This window comes from Calidris pugnax, unplaced genomic scaffold (assembly GCF_001431845.1).
Source record: "Calidris pugnax isolate Ruff unplaced genomic scaffold, ASM143184v1 scaffold181, whole genome shotgun sequence".
NCBI classification, from domain to species: domain Eukaryota; kingdom Metazoa; phylum Chordata; class Aves; order Charadriiformes; family Scolopacidae; genus Calidris; species Calidris pugnax.
This window is the reverse complement of record NW_015090976.1, coordinates 678899-704926: the sequence shown is the minus strand read 5'-3', so window position 1 is coordinate 704926 and position 26028 is coordinate 678899. Positions and strand designations below refer to the sequence as shown.

The 26028-nt window shown below is 42.2% G+C and overlaps 1 protein-coding gene across 1 annotated transcript in view; it reads right to left on the bottom strand.

The window, feature by feature from the left end:
• The window catches only part of ADAM22 (ADAM metallopeptidase domain 22), a 141111-nt gene extending 124475 nt beyond the window's left edge, over window positions 1-16636 (bottom strand). The window contains exons 1-2 of the mRNA XM_014952947.1: window positions 16631-16636; window positions 16295-16371 (exon numbers count right to left, since the gene is read on the bottom strand). Coding sequence (XP_014808433.1) covers window positions 16295-16371; window positions 16631-16636 — 83 coding nt within the window. The remainder of the gene's footprint in view (window positions 1-16294; window positions 16372-16630) is intronic.
• Between the last annotated feature and the right edge of the window lie 9392 nt (window positions 16637-26028).

Below are 26028 nucleotides of genomic sequence, written 5' to 3'. Positions count from 1 at the left end.
ATTTCTAGGAAGTTTCCTCTATAATCAAATTGGCCACTTGGCACAGGCAGAAATGCATTGATAATCTGACGCCTTTGGATGGATTGCTGTTTCTGAAGTCATTGGGAGAACTCATTTGCTTGTTATAATTAAGTAATAACATAGGTGATGCTAAAACACACGACAATATAACAAAAAGCTTTTTGTCCCTTCACTGATATTTAGAAATAACGTCTCTTTAGAAAGCAGAGACACTTCTGAATTTCCTTACTTCTTTGCTCTGAAAACATCTGTAACTCTATCACAGAAACACCATGTCAAGCTCATTTTTTCTCCTTTTCTCTCAGCATAACTTTACTGACTACTATCAGAATTTGACAGACCAAATGGGAAGCGTAATTCATTATAAGAGCAATAATAAGCAAAGAGACAATTATGATTTATTGTTGCCGCCAAAGCTGTCTCGGTGAACAGAAGGTTGAATGCCATGATGGGGGAGAAAAGGCAGAGTTTTGCACTCTGCTTACAATTGCTTTGTAAAGGGAAAAATCTTTAAGATGTGCTTTTTTTTTTGACTGGTTGGCTTAGTCAGAACCAAAAGACACCAAAAATTCACAACCTTCAAAAAGATAGGGTGGTTTTTTTTTTTCCTTTTAAAATTATGTATTAGGTAATCTCTATAACGATTTAGAGTCTCAACCATCACTGCAGTATATTTGATAACACACAATCAGGGGCTTAAAATGGTCACGCCCTTTAGACATGAATGCTTTCATTTTGTTCTTCTGAAGCAAATCTCACATTTTTGATATTTAGGCCAATCTTCAATATGTCGTCAGGAGGGGTTTTACTTTAGGGGATGAGTACACCCTGTACATTTGAAACTCTTACTCATGTTTATACCCTCCCCAACAGACTCTTCAGCAAGAACAAGGAGATCCAATTTGAGGTAAACAAGGGTATATAAAAATAAATTTGGCTATTAAAAAGCTGGAATTTAAGTGGTTTTATTTCCTTGGGGAAAGCAGGGAAGAAAGATAAGAAAAAAAAAATATATTTTTTTAAATTGACCTTTTATATCTCAGAAAAGGGCAGAAGCCCAATTTAGAATAAATATCTCTTTGTAGTTCATCTTTAACAAAAGTACAAGATGATTCTTCTCCTTCACCTCACTGCATATCACACCAAATGACAGCATTTTATTTCCTTTGGGATGGTGGAAATAAAGTAAATGGAACAGAATGAGGACACATAATAAATACTCTCTAACATTGTTTTGTCATTTATTTTTTTAAAGAAACAGAACTAGTATCATACAACCAGTCCTTCAGCCTATTGAAAAAGGGTTCTTTTCTGACCTATGTGAATTTATTTGTACTTTATGGTCATGTAAGCAGATTCTGTACTTCTTGGTTAAAACACGTGAAAAGAAACAGAAAAGGGATTACAAAAGAGAAAGTTCTTTTCAGTAACACACCATAAAACATGGCTCAGAGTTTCTGTTAGGATTATCTGACAGTACATTTCATTAAACAACTTCTTAATATATTTGTGCAATGAAATTGTTCTAGATTTCCATAGAACACAGATTTTAATGTCCTATTTGATAAACAGTATAAATAAAGTATTTTCATTGGCTTGATTCCTCTGCTACTACTTCATAATGGAACTTGGACAATAAAGAACTAAAACTAAATAGGAAGCAATTAGGTACTTGAAGAATTTAGGGAAATACCGAGTTCTGCTCAAACCAGAAGATTATTTAAAAGGAAAATCTGATTATCATATAATTGAAAAAAACAGGGAATTAGATGGGGCATTACAGAAGCATCACGGTAATTCTGAGTCACAGACTCTAAACTCCAAATGCCTGGAAAGTATCAAAAGAGTCCAGCTGTTTGAACTGAGAGAGGATCAGGTTATGGTCAACAGACTAGGACTATCTTTGGGTTACATGCAACAATAGAAGTGTTTACCAGTGAGACACTTGCCTATCAAAAAATCTTTTAACATGCCTGCCTCCCATCCAGCAGCACCATCCACGGGGGACACCCCTGACAAAAAGCATAGAGCCTGGCTCAGTCCAGGGTGCCACAGGGTGCTGTGGTACCAGCAGGACAGGACACAAACCCCAAAGGGTGGGTGGCACGTCTGGCTTCCTTGGTCATAGCACCCCTGACAAAGGGGAAAGAGGACCACAGGCAGGATCAGGAGTTTCCTGCAGGATTTGCATTTGCTAATTGGTGGTCCAGGATTTGGAAACCTGATTTTTGCACGTGTTTTGGAAGAGGAAAGAAGTCTCCACATAGGGAAGGGTCACTACGCTGGGTGCGTTTCTCATGCTGACAGTACAGAGGGAAGAGAATCGGAGCAATGTGTGCAAAGCCTTTCAAAGGATCTGGGCAGAGAGGAACCTGATGAACTTCAACAAGGGCAAGTGTCGGGTGCTGCACCTGGGGAGGAATAACCCCCTGCACCAGGACAGGGTGGGGGTGACCTGCTGGAGAGCAGCTCTGAGGAGAAAGACCTGGGAGTCCTGGGGGACAACAGGATGCCCATGAGCCAGCAATGTGCCCTTGTGGCCAAGAAGGCCAAGGGCATCCTGGGGGGCATCAGGAAGAGGGTGACCAGCAGGTGGAGGGAGGTCATCCTGCCCCTCTGCGCTGCTCTGCCCTGGGGAGGCCCCAGCTGGAGCACTGGGACCAGTTCTGGGCTCCCCAGTTCCAGAAGGACAGGGAACTGCTGGAGAGGGGACAGCAGAGGCTACAGAGATGATGAGGGGCCTGGAGCATCTCTCTGATGAGGAGAGGCTGATGGTCTTTGGGCTTTTTAGCCTGGAGAAGAGAAGGCTGAGGGGGGATCTGATCAATGCTTGTAAATACTTAAAGGGAGGCTGACCAGGGACGTGGTGTGGACTTCTTTTCTGGAGACATTCAAACCCACCTGGACACATTCCTGTGCAACCTGCTCTGGGGGGACCTGCTCTGGCAGGGGGGTGGACTAGATGATCTCCAGAGGCCCCTTCCAACCCCATGTGATTCTGTGATTCTGTAATTTGGTTTGTTAGTGGTTTTCTTCAAGGAAACTAACTTTCTGCATGAACATGACACAACTGTCTGTAAATGAGTTTTTACCCACTAGCAGGTCCCAAACAAATGAAAACAATTACATTAAAGACTACACACTACACAGAAAGTCTATTAAAAAAAATGTTTTCCAGACACTGAACGAGAAAAAGTGAATCCTGTTTTGAATCTTAGTAGCAAAACACATCAAAAAATGCTATGTAAATCTCACACAACCACAGAGACAAATGGCTGTAGGCTCCATAGGTGGCACCTTATCGCTGCTATAGATACCACAAAGAAAGCAAACGAGTCCACTGCTTTGATACAACAGAGTGTGTGTGCACACATCCAGCTCTGTTGTTTGCCAGGTAAGATGTTAATAACACATTGTTTTAATACTGCCTGATGATTCAGTCTCTGGACTAAAACCACATTTCTTAAGTGGAACCAGTAGTCTTAGTAGAACAGGCTGAATAACCCGTTCCTCATGTAAAGATCTTGCAGATTTAAACACTGTGAGTTTATACGCTGATGGTTATTCAGCCATCCGTTAGGTCCTCTGATGCCACCCCAAAAGCCTCATAGTTTCTACTCTTTTTATTCTCCACATCTTCATTCCAAGGTCCCTGCATCACTCGACACCTGGTCTAGAAAAGGGGATTCCAATTCATTTCATTGCTTAGCTGAGGAAAGTATTTGAGCCCCAAGTAAAGAGGCCCTGTCCCGGTTTGAAGTAAAACAGAACCAACTTTCTCTTCTGTAATTTTACATCTGAGCTTGGCCTCTTCTAACTCTCTGAAATTAACGGCGTATTGTGGAGAAAACTACTCGTTCTCAAGAGTGATCAGACCAGTGTTTGTGCTCCATGCCAAGGAACGGTCTGCAGAGAGGCTCTTGCTCATCCTTAAACAGCCAAGGGCAGCCAATTTCGTTATTTGCCCCATTAGAGGGTCAGAAACAGAAAAGCGTGGAGGGGTCCCACCTGTGGGGAGGAGGGGACAGGAGAGGGGACCCAAACCTGACCCACAGGGTGTTCCATCCCATCTGCCCCATGCTCAGTATAAAGCTGAGGGATCAAAGGGTCAATGCTCTTCCTTCAATGGCCGACGTCGGAAGAGGATGCTGTTCATCTGCCTTTGATCCCAATCCGTGTGTTCCTGACTCCAGAGCTGGAACCCAGTTCCCATCCATCACTGAGTCCAGTCCATACTGGGATTTCCCCAGTGCCTGCTGGTGATGATTGTCATCCTGGGAGCTTGATATGGTTTTGTATACATTGTATCTATTTCATTATTTTCCTCTTTTTGATTTTAATATTAATTCTTCATTTAAGTAGTTTAGGTCATTCTAAACTTCTAAATCTCCTTATCTCTTCCTCTCCTCTCTTTCTTTTGGGGGGGAGGGAAGGGGAAAGGGCCATCTGTCAGTCTGGTTTTGGTAAATTTGGCTGAAGCCACAACAGGCCTGCAGCACTTTCTGTGTTTCTGTAAGTGCTATTTTTAATGCACACATACAGAAAGTCATGATGCCAAAGGAGTTCTCAAGGAGAAAGTAAAAAATACCTGGGCAGAGTGGATGGACAACCCAGAGAGAGGCAGAGGAAGGGAACTGTATCAGCAGGAAGGCTGCTGACTCACGGAGGAGATGTCCTGTAAATGGCAGCAGAGACACAGAATACCTGCTATTTGCATTCCAGTTCATGCATTTTCCTATTTATCAACCTCTTGGCATGTGCTCCTATTTTGGTAAATTTGGCTGAAGCCACAACAGGCCTGCAGCACTTTCTGTGTTTCTGTAAGTGCTATTTTTAATGCACACATACAGAAAGTCATGATGCCAAAGGAGTTCTCAAGGAGAAAGTAAAAAATACCTGGGCAGAGTGGATGGACAACCCAGAGAGAGGCAGAGGAAGGGAACTGTATCTGCAGGAAGGCTGCTGACTCACGGAGGAGATGTCCTGTAAATGGCAGCAGAGACACAGAATACCTGCTATTTGCATTCCAGTTCATGCATTTTCCTATTTATCAACCTCTTGGCATGTCTCCCCCTGAGCAGTGCTCCTGTGGCACCATTCACAGGGCAGTGGCAGGGCTGTTGCCACAGGGGTCTGTTAATCTGAGCAACAGAAAGTAAGAAAGGCAAGATAGTCACTTCTACCAGACCAGCCCGTACGGCTGTTGCTTGCTTTTGTAAACACAATCCTGTTCCGGCTGCCAAACCATAACCTAATATAAAAATAGTTGGAAAGGTCAATGGTTTATTTTGTATTATTTTCAGAAGTGGTAGCATATATTGCAATCCAAACATTCAAGGGAAAACTCTGGTGCCTTCCTAATGTCAGCATATGAGGACATAATTACATTTCAACAGTAAATCCAGAAATTACACTTTGCCTATCACAGTCACTTTGTAAAGGCTAAATCAAAAATACAGTTATATTTTCTTTTTAAATCTTTTGTAATGGCTAGAGGTCATTTCATTGTTAAAGTTACTGCCACTTGGAGATACTCAGCACTTAGAAGACAAATTCATAGGCAGCGAAACATGTTAAGCAGTTTGATTCTTTTCCTAGCTTAAGCCATTTTACTTTAAAGAAGATGCTAAATATAGCACACAATTGATATGTACATAGGAGGTATCTCTGTATATGTGTGTATAAGACATATAGTTCCTAAGTGATCTGGTAATCTAAGAAACATCAAGAAAAATACCATTATAGAATTATAATATCTCTCCAGAATAATTAATCATTTTCTTCCTACTCAGACACTCACAAATACACAGTAATACATTTTCTATCATTATTTTTGTGTCAAAAAAAATCAGACAACAGAAAGGCAATTTACTCAGTGCTGATAACCCCATATGTTTTAATTGCTCTACTAGAAAACAACAAATACTGCTTCCAATGAATGCAATTACCTAAAAGCAGTCAAATATTCTGTATCACACCCATTGAGAAGAAAACAAAGGACTAACATTTTCAGAAACTTTTTTCAATCAGCAAGGAAAGCATCTTATGAGGGGATGCACAGATTTTGTATACATATATAAATGTTTTCAAATGCTATTTTTCTTAGAAGCCTTGAAACATTGAGCTTTAAGTGGTGTTTCAGAAATAATCAGGTGATTAGAACTACCGTATAGTCACACACTTGGAAATAATGGATGGATGAAACAAACTACCTTTTTTGTTCTCATTTTAACCAGAATGACAATGAAGCGCTCGCAAGCATTTCACAGACATCCCTTAAACTTTCCATAACCTCATACAATTGAAGTTAGTAGCAAACTTGTGTTGATTTCAACAGCCTTTACCAGTAGCTGGTAGCAAATCGACAAAAGAATCTAGACAATAATACAGGAATGATAGTAAAATAATAGAAACAGAAAATTGTTAACCTCAAACTAAATTATAATATTAAAAAATAAAATGCAACAGAGTTATCAAAAGCAATTTACACCTTTACAAAAGAAGTCTTAAGCATAACGGAACATTACACACAAAAAATTAAAGGAAGGTAATAAACCTACTGATAATCAACATAGATTTATGGAAGATTATTCTTGTCAGAGCAACCTGATATTTTTCTTGTACAGGATTACAAATTCAATAATAGTAATAGTGATGATATAAGAAGACAAAATGACATAGTTCATATTTACTAAACAGTCAATTATAAGTCTGGAAGAAGGAAGTTTACAAAAATGTAAAAAAAAAAAGGAAAAAAGAAAAAAGTATCTTGGGAACTAGTTAAGGAGTTATATCAATTAGAAATGGGAAAGTTGTGCTACCTTTGTAGGTGATGCTGCCAAAATGCAGTGCCGAGTCTGCAATTCAGCAAAGATACCAATAAACTGGGGAGGTCAGCGAAAAGGCACAGAAATTACTGAAGGACTTAAAAGACGCCATTTTATCAAATATCCAGGAGCTCAACCTATTTCACATAACCAACCGAAAGCTGATATGCTATATGCACCACGGTGGGAGGAAAACTCAATGCTACAGGGCTTTTTCAGTCTAAAACTTATGTTCAAACTTTTATCATTGAGGGTAATAAACAATTCAAACAATTTCTATTTTGATAAATTCTTTATTCTGATACTTCTAAAAAAGGAAAAAAAAAGAAAAAAGAAAAAAGAATCTTGGGAACTAGTTAAGGAGTTATATCAATTAGAAATGGGAAAGTTGTGCTACCTTTGTAGGTGATGCTGCCAAAATGCAGTGCCGAGTCTGCAATTCAGCAAAGATACCAATAAACTGGGGAGGTCAGCGAAAAGGCACAGAAATTACTGAAGGACTTAAAAGACGCCATTTTATCAAATATCCAGGAGCTCAACCTATTTCACATAACCAACCGAAAGCTGATATGCTATATGCACCACGGTGGGAGGAAAACTCAATGCTACAGGGCTTTTTCAGTCTAAAACTTATGTTCAAACTTTTATCATTGAGGGTAATAAACAATTCAAACAATTTCTATTTTGATAAATTCTTTATTCTGATACTTCTTCAACAAAAAACTGAAAAGAAAAAAAAAAAACACAACATAAAAGGCAAGAATCCTTAGTGATGATGGTCGAACTGCATAATCCCAGGCATTCCCCCTAGCCTCAGGATACGTTTAGTGATACACTAGTAAAACCTTGAATTCTTGTCTTAACTTTCTTTAAGCCCAAACAGAATTAGTTGGCAGAAATCTCTGCAGAACTTATATTTTTCATTAAAGATTTAAAAAATCTATAAGCCATTCAAAAATAGTTTGTACAAAATCCGTGTTAGCAAAGCATGCTAACCAAATGGAGGTGCAGAATAATTGCCTCCCAGAAAAAAAAATCACCTCTGAAATTAAGCAGCAAATCAGGAATAAAGCGTTTCTTAAGTCTGGTTTGCATTTATGACCATACTAATTTTTCCAACACCAACTGGGAGAGGGAAAGAATGAATTTGCAAAATGGGATTGTGCAAGGACAATCATGTTGGGTCAGCTGGGGTTCTGATCATGATACACACGATAAACATTACTTAACAAGTAATGCAAAAATAGCGCAGAACTGAGTCAGTACCTCATTCCGAAGACCTGAACCCAGTCCATATCATGCTACCCGTACCCAGTCTGTATTGTGCTACCTGTAAACTGGTATTAAATATCACAATTAAATTTTCAGAGCACTCTCATATGGTGCAAAAAAAAAAAAAAAAGAAAGGAAAAGACATTATTTTAAGTAAGAATCAATTACCAAAGTGTGACTATGCCCAAGTGCACAGGGCACGAATAAGAAAAGTGAACAGAGCTTGAATTCCCTCGATCCCAATAAATTCCAGCTGCCAGTGAGGACAATAGGGACTGTGTGAAGCCAGGGCATTCATTAAAATAACTAATTGGAAAGCCATGGATTCGATGGATGGACCACTCGGTGGATAAGGAACTGGCTGGATGGACGCACACAAAGGGTTGCACTCAACGGCTCCATGTCCAAGTGGCGGCCAGTAACAAGTGCTGTTCCTCAGGGGTCTGTACTGGGACCAGTATTATTTAACATCTTTGTTGGTGACATGGACAGTGGGACTGAGTGCACCCTCAGCAAGTTTGCTGATGACACCACGCTGTGTGGTGCAGTTGACACGCTGGAGGGAAGGGATGCCATCCAGAGGGACCTGGACTGGCTTGAGAGGTGGGCTCGTGCAAACTGCATGAAGTTCAACCAAGCCAAGTGCAAGGTCCTGCACCTGGGACGTGGCAATCCCAGGCACAAATACAGGTTGGGCAGAGAATGGCTGGAGAGCAGCCCTGAGGAGAAGGACTTGGGGGTGTTGGTAGATGAGAAGCTCAACATGAGCCGGCAGTGTGCACTGGCAGCCCAGAAAGCCAACCCCATCCTGGGCTGCATCAGGAGAAGTGTGGCCAGCAGGTCAAGGGAGGTGATTCTGCCCCTCTGCTCTGCACTCGTGAGACCCCACCTGGAGCACTGTGTCCAGCTTTGGAGTCCTCAACACAGGAAGGACATGGATCTGTTGGAACGGGTCCAGCGGAGGGCCACGAAGATGGTCAGAGGGATGGAGCACCTCTCCTATGAAGACAGGCTGAGAGAGCTGGGGTTGTTCAGCCTGGAGAAGAGAAGGCTCCAGGGAGACCTTATAACGGCCTTTCAGTACCTGAAAGGAGCCTACAGAAGAGCCGGAGAGGGACTCTTTACAAAGAAGAGTAGCGACAGGACAAGGGGCAATGGTTTTAAGCTGGTGGAGGGGAGATTTAGGTTAGATACTAGGAAGAAATTCTTTACAGTGAGGGTGGTGAGGCACTGGAACAGGTTGCCCAGGGAGGTCATGGATGCCCCATCACTGGAGGTGTTCAAGGCCAGGCTGGATGGCTATTTGAGCAACCTGGTCTGGTGGGAGGTGTCCCTGCCCATGGCAGGGGGGTTGGAACTAGATGATCTTTAAGGTCCCTTCCAACCCAAACCATTCTATGATTCTATGATTCTATGATAATATTGGATTGAGTTGGACTTTAGAGACCCAAAACAGCTTAAAGAGCTGCTCCTCCTCAAGTTTGCTATCACCACTGCTTACCACATCCAGTTACCCAGAGTCATTAAGAAGTAACGGAGGTCGTAAAGCAGAGAGTACTTCACTGCAGGCAGTCCTGGCAGACTGGTCCTCTGGCACCCGGCAGCACCACCCGGCAGGTCACCTCACAACACCTGGAGCCCCTCAACCACATCCCTGTCCTGCGGGTGACCAGGAACAGAGCGGGACTTACAGGGGCAAAAGACCTACCAGAAATTCTAATAGTCAGAAACGATGTAACTGCATTTTTTTAAGCCACGTCAGGAAGCTAATCCTTTTGAATTCCACACAGCCAAATATTTGTAATTTAGAGCAAATTTAGGAATATGTTTTTCATTTACAGCTTGCGTGACACATCGATATTAGTGTTGGAGACCATTTGCCAAGAGAAATTACAGGCAAGGTTTCAGCAGTTTGTCTCATGAAAAAGCTGGCACTTGTCTGTCAAGCTGCTTTTTATTTTGCTTCTGGTTTCAGGATTTTTTGATGAAGTTTACGATCTGATTCTGTAAGGTTTGCAAAACTCTCGTTAAAAGGATTTCCTAATAAACATTCCCCACAAGGAATGTCTGTATCCTCAGCAGAAGCTGGAAAAACCATTCAGTGGCAAGACAAAATACTTAATTCCTGGAATGCCAGGAACCTTCCAGCATCACTAACCAGAAACAATTTAAATAAAGACTGGAATATACAAAATACTTAACCAATATTTTCTGAAGAAGCTTCTTTGGTTTTGCCTACCTTTTGATAAACTCGGAGAAAAGGGCATTTATTTTCCACATAGAAAATAGAGAGAAATCTTTCAGCCTCCTGAATGTCATTGATCATCACAGAATCACAGAATGCTATGAGGTTGGAAGGGGCCTCTGGAGATCATCTAGTCCAAACCCCCTGCCAGAGCAGGTCCACTCAGAGCAGGTTGCACAGGAACATGTCCAGGCAGGGCTTGAATGTCTCCAGAGAAGGAGGTCATGACCATGATCATCAGGTTTATACACAGTGTTGGTACTCCTCCGAGACACAGTCAGGCGCTCAATGAGACCAGAAGATGTGTAAGCTTCCTAACAGGGTAGGGTTTCTGAGCACATCTTGCCAAGCCAACTACTTCTTTATAGATTATTATCCACTAACAAAGAGACAAAAGGAATTAAATTTGTGTTGCAAGAAGAGAAAGCAGGTGGAGATTATGCTCCATCCTAGTGACTGAGTGTCACCAGGAAGGACAGAGCAGTCCTGAAGTGCCTAATATAAACTTGAAATCCTCATTTATGCTCATGACCCCTCAGAGCACTTCCTCATCACCACAAACCTGAGGACCTCAGGCTATCAATGTCAATGCGTGCTCTTCTGGTTATAGCATTAAGAAGCCAGGCCACATGCAGGTGGCCAGATGCTCCAGGGAGCTTTCTGAAGGTCGCTTCCTCAGCAGGGCACCTGGTGACCACAATTCAGACCCAGACTCAAGAAACACTCTCTGCTCATTTCTGTGACAGGAGACACCTCATATGATGCTGCAGTTCGAAAGGGTCTTGATCATCTTTCTTGCCCATTGTGGGTACCATGCAGTGAACCCGGGGCAGTGACCCCATGCCATGTCCTGTCCACACTACAGACAACCACAGACACTGCAGTTTTTCTGATGAACCACCTCACAGAGTGCTCTTTCGCATTCCAACCCCGTGACCGCAGCTTACTTTGGGGCAATATGCCATTAGGTCTCTGCTGCTTCACGTGCAGATGAAGACGCCCTGGCCCAAGTCCCCTCAGACAGGTCCACAAGGTCTGCAGGAACAAAAGGGCCTCATAGAGACTTTCAGAAACACATCCCCTTTCCTGATGAGCTCTGCTGTTTAATCCATGATTACAACCCAAGATGAGAGCATAAATGGTCATGTGGCTATATTTATATTCAGCAAGGCTTTTGACACAGTCTCCCATAGCATCCTCATAGGTAAGCTTAGGAAGTGTGGGATAGAGGAATGGACAGTGAGGTGGATTGAAAACTGGCTGAAAGACAGAGCTCAGAGGGTCATACAAAGTCTAGTTGGAGGCCTGTAACAAGTGGTGTTTCCAGGGGACAGCACTGGGTCCAGTCCTCTTCAACACTTTCATCAATGACCTGGATGAAGGGATGGAACATACCCTCAGCAAGTTTGCTGACACAAAACTGGGAGGGGTGGCTGACACACCAGAAGGTTGTGCCACCACCCAGCGAGACCTGGACAGGCTGGAAAGTTGGGCAGAGAGGAACCTGATGAACTTCAACAAGGGCAAGTGTTGGGTGCTGCACCTGGGGAGGAATAACCCCCTGCACCAGGACAGGGTGGGGGTGACCTGCTGGAGAGCAGCTCTGAGGAGAAAGACCTGGGAGTCCTGGGGGACAACAGGATGGCCATGAGCCAGCAATGGGCCCTTGTGGCCAAGAAGGCCAAGGGCATCCTGGGGGGCATCAGGAAGAGTGTGACCAGCAGGTGGAGGGAGGTCATCCTGCCCCTCTGCTCTGCTCTGCCCTGGGGAGGCCCCATCTGGAGCACTGGGACCAGTTCTGGGCTCCCCAGTTCCAGAAGGACAGGGAACTGCTGGAGAGGGGACAGCAGAGGGCTACAAAGATGATGAGGGGCCTGGAGCATCTCCCTTACGAGGAGAGGCTGAGGGATTTGGGTCTTTTTATTCTGGAGAAGAGAAGGCTGAGGGGGGATCTGATCAATGCTTATAAATACTTAAAGGGAGGGTGTCAAGAGGACGGGGCTGGTCTTTTTTCAGTGGTGCCCAGTGACAGGACAAGAGGGAACGGGCACAAACTTGAACGTAAGAAGTTCCACCTAAACATGAGGAGGAACTTCTTTCGTGTGAGGGTGGCAGAGCCCTGGCAGAGGCTGCCCAGGGAGGTGGTGGAGTCTCCTTCTCTGGAGACATTCAAAACCCGCCTGGACACGTTCCTGTGCAACCTGCTCTGGGTGGACCTGCTTTGGCAGGGGGTTGGACTGATGATCTCCAAAGGTCCCTTCCAACCCTATAGCATTCTGTGATACTGTGATTCCGCCTGAAAAAGAGGAATAGCCATCTGCTGAGCCAGAGGTGCTATCACAGCATTAAAAACTTCACTGGGACGGAATTAAAAAAAAATAAATACCAAGTACACTTAATTGCTATGCAGCTCCTGCACAGTTCTGGGATGATGGCCAGAGCTGGAGACATGCTGAAGGAGGGAAGGCTGCCGGCCCAGCCCTCGGGCCCTGGGTTTGCTAATGCTGAAGGTGACATTAAGGAAGACAGGCACAGAGCACAGCTCCATTAGACGCACCTCTGACCGCACACGGACACCGAGGCAACGGATTCACAAACACACCCGTGCAACTAATGCATCCCTAACCCTCGCCTAAGGGACTGAACCTTTTAAAAATACGGCTGATTCAATCTGAAAGCTCCTTTGTAAATACTTCAGCCAGTTGAACAGAAAAAAAAAAAAAAAGTTAAAAAAGAAAGTACCATAAAAAAAGCTCATTGTAGAGAAACTACGGCGGCGCAGGCAAAAAAAGCATGAGAAAGAATGGTGATGTGGAGAAATTACCATCACTGAATAAAAGGAAACTACATTGTATTTACATCAGTTTTTTATTATCATGTTTTATTATCATTGAGGGTGATATTTCATTGTATCTCACATCCGCATTTAATGTGAACGTCACCTTCAAAACTGGTTGAGATCCAAAACGAGCATAAAGAAAGCATGCAGATTTCAGTGTTAAATTAAACTGCCACCTAGAACACTATTTTTCCTTCCTCTCACTTGCACCCAGGACTGGCAGACCCTCAGTCTTCCTCATGTCTGAAATGCCAGTGTAAACTCTGCTTTTTGATTTCCCTCCACCTTCCCCCTCCTGCATCTTCCACCCCCTGAACCTTCCCAGCTTGTTTCATGGTGGAGATCAGCCTTTGGTGACAGGCCACTGTCGTAAGAGGTGGCAGAGGAAGGGACTAGGACAGGAAAGTTGCTTCAACTAAGACCAGATTCAATAGTAGCATCTCCAGTGGCATTTGTGATATAACAGAGCTCAGACAACCACAGCGGAGGAAACAGAGGAACTGTCTGTCAGATAAAAAGATGGATTTGAAAAAGATAAGAACAAATACTGCCCACAAAGAAAGCAGCAAAGAAAATCTGCAGATAGACATTAGGAAGTAAGGGTATATTTTAGTTTCTGATGTTTTTAAAGCACTCTGTTCACTACTATAATTTTAAATTTATTTTTTTTTCATAAATTGGGGAAGCATAGGGATGAAGGAGCACTTTCCCTGTGACTATCCACCGCTGACACGGTGCTCAGATATACTGGGACATTCCAGTCATACACACCAACCTCTAAACAACACGGAGACCGCAAGAAAGGAGACTGACAAAGGCAGGGAGCGTCTCTCCTTTCTGGCAACCTATGGATTTGAAATTATTTTTTCCCCTCTCTGTCCCCCATACTTACTTTAACGTTCATCAAATGTATATTATGCATAAAAGCTAATTTCACCACAGAGGCCTGCTTCAGCATGCTTTTGATATTAGCCGAGGTTCAGTTATAAATAGTGAGCTGATATTTTTTCCAGAGGAAAACTAAAATCTTGAACCTTGCTCCCTTCAAGCATTAACTAGTTTTAAATCAGAATGCTACTATGAGCCAAATTCACAAAGCACTCTCAAAAAAATTAGTGCTTTTCTCTCAGAACCCTCAGAAAATCATATACAATGTAATATGGAGAGTAAGAACTGCAAGAGAAGAAAAACATACACAGCCTTCTGAATAGAACATATTTTGTCACAGGAATAATAATTAAAAATACATTTTAAACATCGCTCCAGTATACTTGGCCCTCTTTTTGATGATCTGCAAATGTTATTTCAGAAGCAGTTTAAATGTTGATTTAAATATCATGATAGAAAGCAAAGATCTTAATTCCCTTGCAGCCTTCTTGTTTTCATTTTGCGCAATTTGTGATAGGACTTTTTTCACATTTTAAAAAAATAGCTCCTTTGGTAAAGTTCATATTTAAGTTGGATTCTGACACTCCTAAGAATAGTAAGGACACATTTTGACAGTGTTACTCATACAAATACTGGTCTAATATCATTAAAGACAACAATGACATAAAAATAGGATCTAGCCCAAACCAAATTTTAAATACATGTGTTTGTGTGCATATGTACATGTGCATAAACAAAAAATCCACCCACAGAGAACTGTTAGAGTTCATAAACTCACATCCGTAACTTGCCTTTTCACATACCAATAGTAGATGTGTTTAGTTTTATTAAGATGACCTGAAATTCATACTGCGAGGTAAATCCTGACCTCTCAGAAACTGCGACTGCACCATTAATCTGCCACCCAAAATAAAAACAGGTTTCTGCAGCCTACTCTCAGTAATGTATAAATCTGTATACAAAACTGCTATTTCCGACAAACACTTCAGCGTTGAAGACTTGGTGCTTTTCAGCAGGAAATTCTTCCTCTAGAATTCTTTTAAATTGCATTTGTTATAAAATTATGCCTCTAAACCAGCCCCTTTCCCTCACTTTCCAGCAGCATAGTGTCTCTGCTGTCTGTAAGCAGCCAGGATGAGGAATGTCTGTATCCTTCTCAGCAGAAGCTGGAAAACCATTCAGTGGCAAGACAAAATAATTAATTCCCGGAGTGCCAGGAACCTTCCAGCATCACTAACCAGATATAATTTAAATTAAGACTGTAATATACAAAATACTTAACCAATATTTTCTGAAGAAGCTTCTTTGGTTTTGCCTACCTTTTGATTAACTCATGTCAGTGCACAGAAAGAAATTGCCACTGTTTAAAATGTGTTTACACGTGAAAAAACCCTGAAAATTGAGTGGCTCCCACTGCAACCTGAACGGTTCATCTTTATAGCAGAAATACTTGTAGCAATTGAGCACAAACTCTTACACCAAACCGCACAACATTATTAGGAGATGAAGTTGGAGATGAAGAAGGAGATGAATACTAATGAAGTATTTCTATTTACTATAGTATTTATTCTCTTTTCACTTCAGAGCAGAAGAGCAAAGCAACTCCTATTTTAAAACAGCTGTGCCAAAAGGCTACTGCAAAAACTCATTACTGAAAGCCACATTCCAGATTTCACTTTAAGCTTACTGTTGTTCTATCCTTCCTCGTAGACTGAAGTTCACAGCGTGCTCCTGCCTCATGATGCTTCTCGGTTCCCAAAAGACTGGAAACACATCTGGAGAAGCTTCGTTCCCAAATACCCACCTCGTTCATTTTCTGAGACTAGCTGTAGTGCAATTGCTCTATCTCCAGTACTTTACACTTGGTTAATAAAATGCTAACAGCTACCAGTTTTCAGCAAATCCATCTTTTAATACCCAGGGAGGCTCTGCATGAGTAAAGTAACTTGCCTTTATGGTAAACCGAAAGATGGCAAATGAAATTATAACACTAAAACGTTAGTTACGCTGCCATAGCTACTAAGTAGTAACAATGGGAATATCACAGCCTACAATGGTACTTGAGAAAATAACAAAAGAACTTAAAATACAGTACTACAGATTAACTCAATACCTAGAAACAGTGAAACCTCCATTGAAAAACAGTATTTCACTGGCACCAGGTCTTGAAGAAACACAGGGTAAGATATAGTCATTACTTACTGGTTTAGTGTCACATCTAGGATGAAAGATGATCCAAAAGCATCAACCTGGAAGCTGGCTCGAGCAATGTGGGTAGACTGCAACATTGAAAACACTGGAATTAGTATTCAGCCACAATAAAACATACTATACAGGTTTGTGAAATCAGAAAGTAAATATATTTACTAAGTAACAACATGCCGCTAACCAAATAACGTTGCACGGAAACGGACCGATAATGAAGAAAAGATCTAGTTTCTGCATCTACGAGGCCTATTCAAGAATTCCCACCAACAGAACCTGTCCCTGGGAGGCTCTGCCATGGTAACGGCATGGAAACGGCTCTTCTCTTCGAACCTCCATCCTGGACAAAACCCTGAGCAAAGGTGTCCCGGTTTGAAGTAAAACAGAACCAACTTTCTCTTCTGTAATTTTACATCTGAGCTCGGCCTCTTCTAACTCTCTGAAATTAACGGTGTATTGTGGAGAAAACTGTTCATTCTCAGAATGATACGACCAATGTTTGTGCTCCATGCCAAGGAACGGTGTGCAGAGAGGCTCTTGCTTATCCTTATTGCTGTAACAACCAAGGGCAGCCAATTTCGTTATTTGCCCCATTTAGAGGGTCAGAAACGGAAAAGCGCAGAGGGGTCCCACCTGTGGGGAGGAGGGGACAGGAGAGGGGACCCAAACCTGACCCACAGGGTGTTCCATCCCATCTGCCCCATGCTCAGTATAAAGCTGAGGGATCCAAGGGTCAATGCTCTTCCTTCAATGGCCGATGTCTGAAGAGGATTCTGTTCATCTGCCTTTGATCCTGATCCATGTGTTCCTGACTCCAGAGCTGGAACCCAGTTCCCATCCATCGCTGAGTCCAGTCCAGACTGGGACTTCCCCAGTGCTTGCTGGTGATGATTGTCATCCTGGGAGCTTGATATGGTTTTGTATATATTGTATCTATTTCATTATTTTCCTCTTTTTGATTTTAATATTAATTCTTCATTTAAGTAGTTTAGGTCATTCTAAACTTCTAAATCTCCTTATCTCTTCCTCTCCCCTCTTTTTTTTTGGGGGGGGAGAGGGGGAAAGGGCCATCTGTCAGTCTGGTTTTGGTAAATTTGGCCAAAACCATGACAAAAGGGAAGTGGAAGACTTTCCATGGATAACGTGTCACTCGTTCCTTAACCTGACTCTGCAGACAGACCTGGGGAGAGGAGCTGAGCCATTACTGGCTTGGTCAGCCCGGGATGCACTCACAAAGCTCACCATCATTAACTGAAAGAAACTGTTTGTTCAGAGAGACTCTCACTGAAGCCCGTATACCAAGGTGACAGCAATGGGCTAAAAAAAATAATCTTATTAGTTGCATTTTCTGTAAAGCTCTGACTCCCCACCCTGTAACCCGTCTCCTCCAAAAGGCTTCCAAAACTCCAAGCCCCTGAGCAAAGAAACCAAAGAAAAATGGGTAGTAAAGAAACTTTCTTTCTTTGCCATATATTCCCTCTGAATTAATTGCTTTCATTCCACCATATAGAGAAGAAACATGGCAATACTTTGTAACTCACGGTGTGCCAGAAATAGAACATTTTTTCTAGTAGCTGTGGAAGAAAATACCCAGCTATCTCATGGAAACGCAACAGTTGTTTCTAGACCTGAAAACTCTCAAGAAACGGAACAGTCATGTTATTTAGCTAATTAATACAAAAAGCTACTTTCAGACATTTTGGAGCCGTTTCAGCTTTGTTCTTATTTTCTTTCCATTGAAATCTGCACATTAAGATTGGAAGCATGTAGACAGAGGAAGCTAAGAACAAACACTGAAGAACCACTTACAACTCTAAACTACGCTTCTCTAAATAAATACAATACAGGATAGTACAACTGCAGCAAATGATTTATTGAAAACTCTGGGAAACACAAGACAGGATGGGATAATTTGAATCATCAAATTCACTCTCTCTAAAACTACTAGCAGGCTTTCAATAGGTATTAAATACAGAAGCGCTGAGAATACCAGTTTCGCTGGAAAAGAACAGCAACAAAGAAACGGGAAGCTGAGGGAATCATGACTTTTTTTTTATTACATTTTTGAGTTGCCCTATCACAGAATGTGTTTTTTATGTCTATATATAAGCATGAGTATTAATAAAAAATAATAAAAAACCCCTACAACCATGAATAAATAGTTACAAAGAGTTGATTCCTTTTAAAAAAAAAAAGTCAAGACAGCTTCAAGAGATCCATTAAAGGATGCTCAGGCTTAGCACCCTCTATAAAAATGCCTGGCTGTGCCACTGCAGTGAATGTGCATGCAAAATTGCATGACGAGAAATTACAGATATTTAAATTACTGTTTAGAAGGATGTAGCATTAACTGGAAGCTTCTCAGAAGCCCCCTCAATACACTTAATTCACAGAGTCAGCTATAATGGGGATAACTGAAAGGATATCTAACCCACTTCGTAACACAGGCCACAGGTCTGCACTCTGTGGTTCTTGTCATTTCTGGACGATTAAAGAGCATCTCTTTCGAACAAATGTACAGTCTTTGACCAACCAACTAATTGAATATAACACACAGTTTACTTTATCTGGGTAAATAATTTCAGTGCTGAATTACCATCAATACTAAAATTCTACTTTCTGTCCAAAAAAGCCTCAAAAAAAAAAAAACCAAAAAAAGGCAGTAATTTCCTCACATCACCCATTCTGATCCCTTTTTGAAGTTAAGGGATTTTAGCTTGCCCCAAATGACCAGTGACACAGCCGGTTGGTACCTACAAGGTAACACTGGGCACCCACAGCATGTCCAGCCGAACCACAGCACCTATGGCTCCCCACATGAAGGACCACCATCTACCTGCTTCTGACCCGCAGCAGCCAGCTGGCCACCAACACAGCAAAACCAACCACCAACAAATTACATTAGCATTTGCTGTTCCAACTTTCAGGCAGCAGAGTTGACTATGAATTATTTTAAAATTCTACCTCCTCTTCTAGATGGGAATTTTTAGGCTGCGGTTCATAAAGGGATGCAACAGGCCAAGAACCAAGTAGAAGGGCCCAACATTAGTTTTGTCATTCCCTCGTTCCACTGCAGCACATTTACTAACCTTAACTAACCTTCATTTATTTACCTCTCTGCACTGCAACCACCGAAGGAGTGGCAGCAGAGCCCAGTTGTTCACTTTTCATCATTACAGAATCACAGAATCTTCATAGTTGGAAGTGACGTTTGAGATAATTGAGTCCAACTACAAAAAAAAAAAAAAAACAAAAAAAAACCCTCAAACCCCACATACAGACTCAACCCCACAATCTCAGCCACTGGAGCATGCCCTGAAGTGCCACCTCTACACCTTTCTGAAATCCCTCCAGGGATGGTGACTCCACCACCTCCCTGGGCAGGCCATTCCAGGGCCTGACCACCCTCTCAGGAAAGTCATTCTTCCTAATATCTCATCTAAACCTCCCCTGCCCCAACTTCAGACCATTTCCTCTGCTCCTGTCTTTATTCCCTTGGGAGAAGAGGCCAATCCCCACCTCTCTACACCCTCCTTTCAGGGAGTTGGAGAGGGCAAGGAGGTCTCCCCTCAGCCTCCTCTCCTCCAAACTAAACATGCCCAGTTCCCTCAGCATCTCCTCATAGGACTTGTTCTCCAGACCCCTGCCCAGCTTGGTGGCTCTCCTCTGGACACGCTCCAGCCCCGCAATGTCTTTTTTGTGGCGAGGGGCCCAGAACTGGACCCAGCCCTCGAGGTGGGGCCTCACCAGTGCCCAGTCCAGAGGCACCATCACTGCCCTGCTCCTGCTGGCCACGCTGTTCCTGACACAGGCCAGGATGCTGTCGGCCTTCTTGGCCACCTGGGCACACTGCTGGCTCCTGTTCAGCCCACAGTCCACCAACACCCCCAGGTCCTTTTCTGCCGGGCAGCTCCAGCCACTCTGCCCCCAGCCTGTAGCGCAGCAGGGGGTTGGTGTCACCCAAGGGCAGGACCCAGCACTCAGTCTTCTTGAAACTCATCCCACTGGCCTCGGCGCATCCAGCCAGCTTGTCCGGATAACTCTGTGGAGCCATGCGACACTCCAGCAGGTCAACACTCCCACCCAGCTTGGTGTCATCTGCAAACTTACTGAGGATGCATTTATTTTCTTTAGCATGTTTGGAGCCCACTGTTCCAAGTATTGTCTTCCTCTGACATTTGTTCTGTTTCATGTAAAGTCAATATCTCCTTGTTTTATCCAAATATCTCTCCCTTAATTGCTCTGTGCTACTACGCAGGCTGACAGTGTCACCTCACAGCCGTCCCCGTTACGTTATTAAATGCAAGGAACATTCTACAGCACTTATTATTTCTGTTTGCTAACAACATAGCTACATCTGCCATCACTTAGCTCTGCGGACAAAGTATAACCAGGTCTTCAATATGACCATATGTTGGTACCAGAAAGAGAATTCATCAGTAAGGAAGAATATAAAAAGCCTAATTTAAATTTTTAAACGTACAGATGCCGAATGTAGCCTTTGTCATTAAAATGTATTCACCTCATTCACTGTAAGAGCAAAGATGGCTAGGTTTGGGGTTGTTTTTAACTGCTAGGCGTACTGCATCCTATTGATTTGGTCTGGGAAATTTCCTCCCTTGAACATGTCTCTAAGATAAACAATTACAAGGCTAATGTATTTCTGAGGTGACCCTGCACCACAGTTATTCCCTGACAGAAGGTGTTAATGTGGATTTAAGGGAGAAAACACCTATTAATAAATTAAGATGAAAAACATTACACAGATGTATCCACCCCCAAGAGAAGTGGTGCCAACCCAGGCAGCTCACCATTAAGTTTAAGCTCAAGTGCAATCAAGCCCACTGAGACACCCAGATGCCCGTTTTGGATAGCCAGCCAAACTCAGCCTTTTCCAGAAATCACAGCCCTTCCTCCAACCCTGATCTGTGGTTGTACAACACTGCAGTGCTGCACATTGTGGGCTGCTGCCAAAATCAAATTGTTCTGCCCCATCCTGGCCATGCGTTCCCACCTACTCTGCCTTGTTGGCTTGTGTGACCACCCAGGAAGTCAGACCAGCATCAGAAAATTCATCATTCCTTGGAATGGATCTGTTTTCTGCCGGACAAATAAGCTGATCCACATAAACTTGTATAGTCACACCATGAGTAGATGCGATGGAAAGAAGCTGGAGGGGACATGCAAGAGAGAATGAAGAGGAAGACAGATCCCCCCCTTTCAATGACAGCTAACAGATCTCACTCAGCGCAATGAAAAAGTGCATTTTAAGAGTGCCAGCCAGCACATTTTTTAGGATAACAAAGAGGATAACTCTTCTGAGTATCTGGCTAAAAACCATAAAACCACAGATTTTAAAAAGTCTTGCCTCTACATTCTTTTTAAGCACATCTACCTGCCTGCTCAGTCAATCACTGACATGATTCCCAGCTGAGAGGGAATCTTAGATTCTTAGACGTATGTCAATAAAAGAAGCCAAAGAAAAGAAATAAGTATTTTTACGCTCGCCACCTCATTCAAGCAGAAGTAACAAGACAGACACCTGCAAAGGCTCCTCTAAACCACTGAAGCAAGATAATCAATTATGTCATTCTGTTCTCAAATCAAGGAACTTTCTCAGAAAATTCGAGGCTTTTTCAACAACTACAGGCATGACACATCAACAGCCAACAACTGAGTCCTACACGGGGAGTTCTTGGAGACCAAGAGAGATGCACTCAACGCAGAATATAAACAAGAGCCAGGAAAGGAGAATCTAACAACTTAATGGGGGAGTGCAGTGCTGTGCCTCCAACACCATCAGAACGTTCTGAAATTTTAATGTCATGCAACTGAAGAAGGAAAATATTGATTCCAACTCTGAAATGAGCTGCAATACTTTCAAACTTAATTTCTAGTGGCCCATAAAGTGTACGACCTTGCGAGCCCCCCTATAGAAAATACTAAGCATCCTACGCATCTAACGCAATGGGAGAGCTGGCTTTGTCACAGATTGCAAAGTTTAAGCATCTCAGTGAATGTCTGAGAGGAATCAAAAGCAAATGGAGTGAAAAGGATCACCAAGTAGAAAGATACTTTATCTTAAATTAATAGTAAAAGCTTGAATCCTAGAAAAACAGAAGTGGTCCACAAACCTTCCTGCCAAACCAAGAGGGATGCAATTCCAATTAGTTTAAATCACCTGCTCCGTGACTCAGGGATCGCTGCAGTAACAAAGGAGATGGGCAACCAGCACCAAGGGAGACTATTTATTATTACAAAGAAACACAACAGAATAGTGATGATTTCTGATAGAATCCCCCTCCAGTATCCCTGCTAGGGACCAGCTCTCTCCAGAACCTAGCCCTGAAGAGTCAGTCTCTGCAAAGAGCTCTCTCCAGAACCTAGCCCTGAAGAGTCTGCAAAAGGAACACACCTACAACACATCCTACAACCACCACGTACCATCGCAGATGAACGGTGAACCTTACTGCACCGCTTTGTAGGCAACCTGAAACATGTTTGGAAGGTTCTCCTTTCAAACAGGGCAGATATTTTAACCACTAGCAAAAAGGGAACACACCTACAACACATCCTACAACCACCACGTACCATCGCAGATGAACGGTGAACCTTACTGCACCGCTTTGTAGGCAACCTGAAACATGTTTGGAAGGTTCTCCTTTCAAACAGGGCAGATATTTTAACCACTAGCAAAACATTTACAAGCTACGTATTTTCTTTAATAATCAAACTAACAACAATTCTGAAAGGAAATATTTTAGAAACGTTCTTCGCATTGTGTATAATTAGCTGGGTGCCAAAAAAGAGCATATTAACATTATGACTAATACATTTCCATATTAAAATAAGGAAAAAGAGAATTAAAAACATATTGTGATATAATCACAGAATCATCATACATGTGCCTCATAACCTCATAACACATTTCTTACTTCTGAAGTATCTTTCATTAGGCACTTAGATGCTTTTTAATAAGTTTTGCTGGAAAAGATAACAATAATTTCTACCAGAAGAAAAGAATGTTTTTCTTAAAAAAAAATTATGAGAAAATCCTATTTATATGCTTGCCCTTTGATGTAAAGAATTTTATATTTACTACTATTTATAGCATTGTGGTTTCTAATTAAAAGATTCTGATCAAATTTGCAGACTCGAAAGAAGAGCATGAAGATAATCAAGAGAGAAAAAAATACAGAATGTTATAGCAAGAGAGAACTTAAAAGCTGTGCTTCAGAGCTTGTAAGAGCAATGAGATTTTATAGCGGACATTCTGGGAATCAGTCACATTTACAAAATAATAGATTCCTTAGATATTAATTTAATTTCCCCTCCCTCTCCATTCAATAGGAGAATGGAAATCTCAGCTTGTTAACAATCCTTTACTTGTGTGTGAAATGACCATTTCTTAAGTTTAGTAAGGACACAGATAAGTCCCTAGGAAATCAAAATAAATGCATTAATGAAATTAAATGAAAAATATACTAAACATTTTTTGTAGATTTACCTAAAAAAAAATTTTCACTGTGGTTTTGAAAATAATCATTACACTTAAATTTATGCTACAATAGAGGAATAAAGTGCTAATTAGAACATGTACACATTTTTAAAGGACAATTTTCAGCCACAGGTGTGTTGCAATAAATCCAGAGCTATGCAGTAGATTGTTGCTGTATGTAAAATAAGAAATTTGTTCAAAAAACTACTTTTCTACTTCTACTGGGAAGACAAAAATAGTAACTTTTCTCAGAGACAAAACTCAGAAATAAGCCTAGGTCTAATAATAAAAACAAATATCTCCAGGCCAAAGAACCTTTTTTTAAAAAATACACAATAAAATATGAATGCCATGCAATTTCCTCAGGCCCCCTCTATTGCCATCTGCAAATATCTCATTAGTATCAGGATCAAAAGTTCAGTGTCACTGAACTGGATTCCCACATCATAGCATATTAAAGAACTGCAAAATCTCTTTTTTTTTTCCCTAGCGTTCTCAAAATATTTATAGGCACTCATTTACTATATTAATCACCATTATTTTCATTCTTCATGCAAGCTCTATCTTTTTATCCATTGCATAAGCCTAAGTATCTGTGGGGCTTTGGGGGGGGGGGGGGGAGGGGAAGCTATGTAATGAAAAAACTGTAGAACAGACCCATGGTTTGATGAAAAGGCTTTTACAGAAGCCTCTTTGGGGGACATTTAGTAAATAAGTCATTTATTCTGAGGAAAAGCTAGAAATAAGGAGAGATTTAAAGAGGTCCGTGCTCATTTTTGGATCCTGGGTCACACATCTGTTCTCCATGCCAAAGGAGGGTGGTGAAAGGGGGGAGTCACACACCCCCAGCCGGAGCAGGCTGCCATGGCCACTTCACTTTGGGGGGGGTTTGCCAGCCCTCAGCAAACGAAGACCTTGACAAAGTCGTAAACATGACCTAAAATAGCTTTTCCCCATATAAACATAGTATCAATGAAATCAGAGTCAGAAGCAAGGACTACTTGTACCTCTGAAATGCCAGTAATTATTGTTCTCAATAGTAAAAAAAATAATTAGTTTTAAAAAAAAAAAGTATTTTACTATTTATTTGTGGATTTAAGAAGAGCAGCTGTTTGAATTTACTCCATATGGATGGAGTTCCTGGCAGAAAAGGACCTGGGGGTTCTAACTGACAAGCGGCTGAATATGAGCCAGCAGTGTGCCCAGGTGGCCAAGAAAGCCAATGGTATCCTGGTTTGTACTAGAAATAGTGTGACCAGCAGAAGTAGGGAGGTGATTGTGCCCCTGTACTCAGCACTGGTGAGGCCAGACCTTGAGTGTTGTGTCCAGTTTTGGACACCTCAACACAAGAGAGATATCGAAGTGCTGGAGCGGGTGCAGAGGAGGGCAACGAAACTGGTGAAGGGCCTGGAGAATAAATCTTATGAAGAGCTATTCATAATCTCATCAATTGGAGAATAAATCTGATGAAGAGAGATTGAAGAAGCTGGGATTGTTTAGTTTGAGGAAGAGGAGACTGAGGGGAGACTCATCACTCTCTACAACTCCTTGAAAGGACATTGGTGCTGGTCTCTTCTCACAGGTAATTAGCAATAGAACAAGAGGGAATGGCTTCAAGCTGCAACAGGGTAGGTTAAGACTGGCCAGTAGGAAACAATTCTTCCCAGAAAGAGTGGTCAGACACTGGAACAGGCTGCCCAAGAAGGTGGTTGAGTCACCATCCTTGGATGAGTTTAAGAGTCGTTTAGATGTGGTGTTGGGGAATATGGTGTAGGGGTTGTAGAGTAGGGTCGATGGTTGGACTTGATGATCCAAAGTGTCTTTTCCAACCTGAATGATTCTATGATGAGGGGAATAGCACCAGGAAAAAGCACAAACCGATGCAACGTATCGTGCAGGTGTCGCTACTGCAGATCCCACACCTGGGGAGCAGTGGGGAACCTTCTGAGGTCCTGCAGTGGTTTGATGCCAAGCTCCGATAGACTCGGCTGCACCTGTTCACACAACTCACCTAGACCTCCACCAGGCACCTCAAAACCGTGACCAACTTTGAACAGTTGCAACAAACTGACTAATTAAAAATAATTCTTGTTTTCCCTTGAGAACTGCTTCTCGCTCTCCTTCCTCGCCTCCACTTTGTCTTTTCCAACCTGAATGATTCTATGATGAGGGGAATAGCACCAGGAAAAAGCACAAACCGATGCAACGTATCGTGCAGGTGTCGCTACTGCAG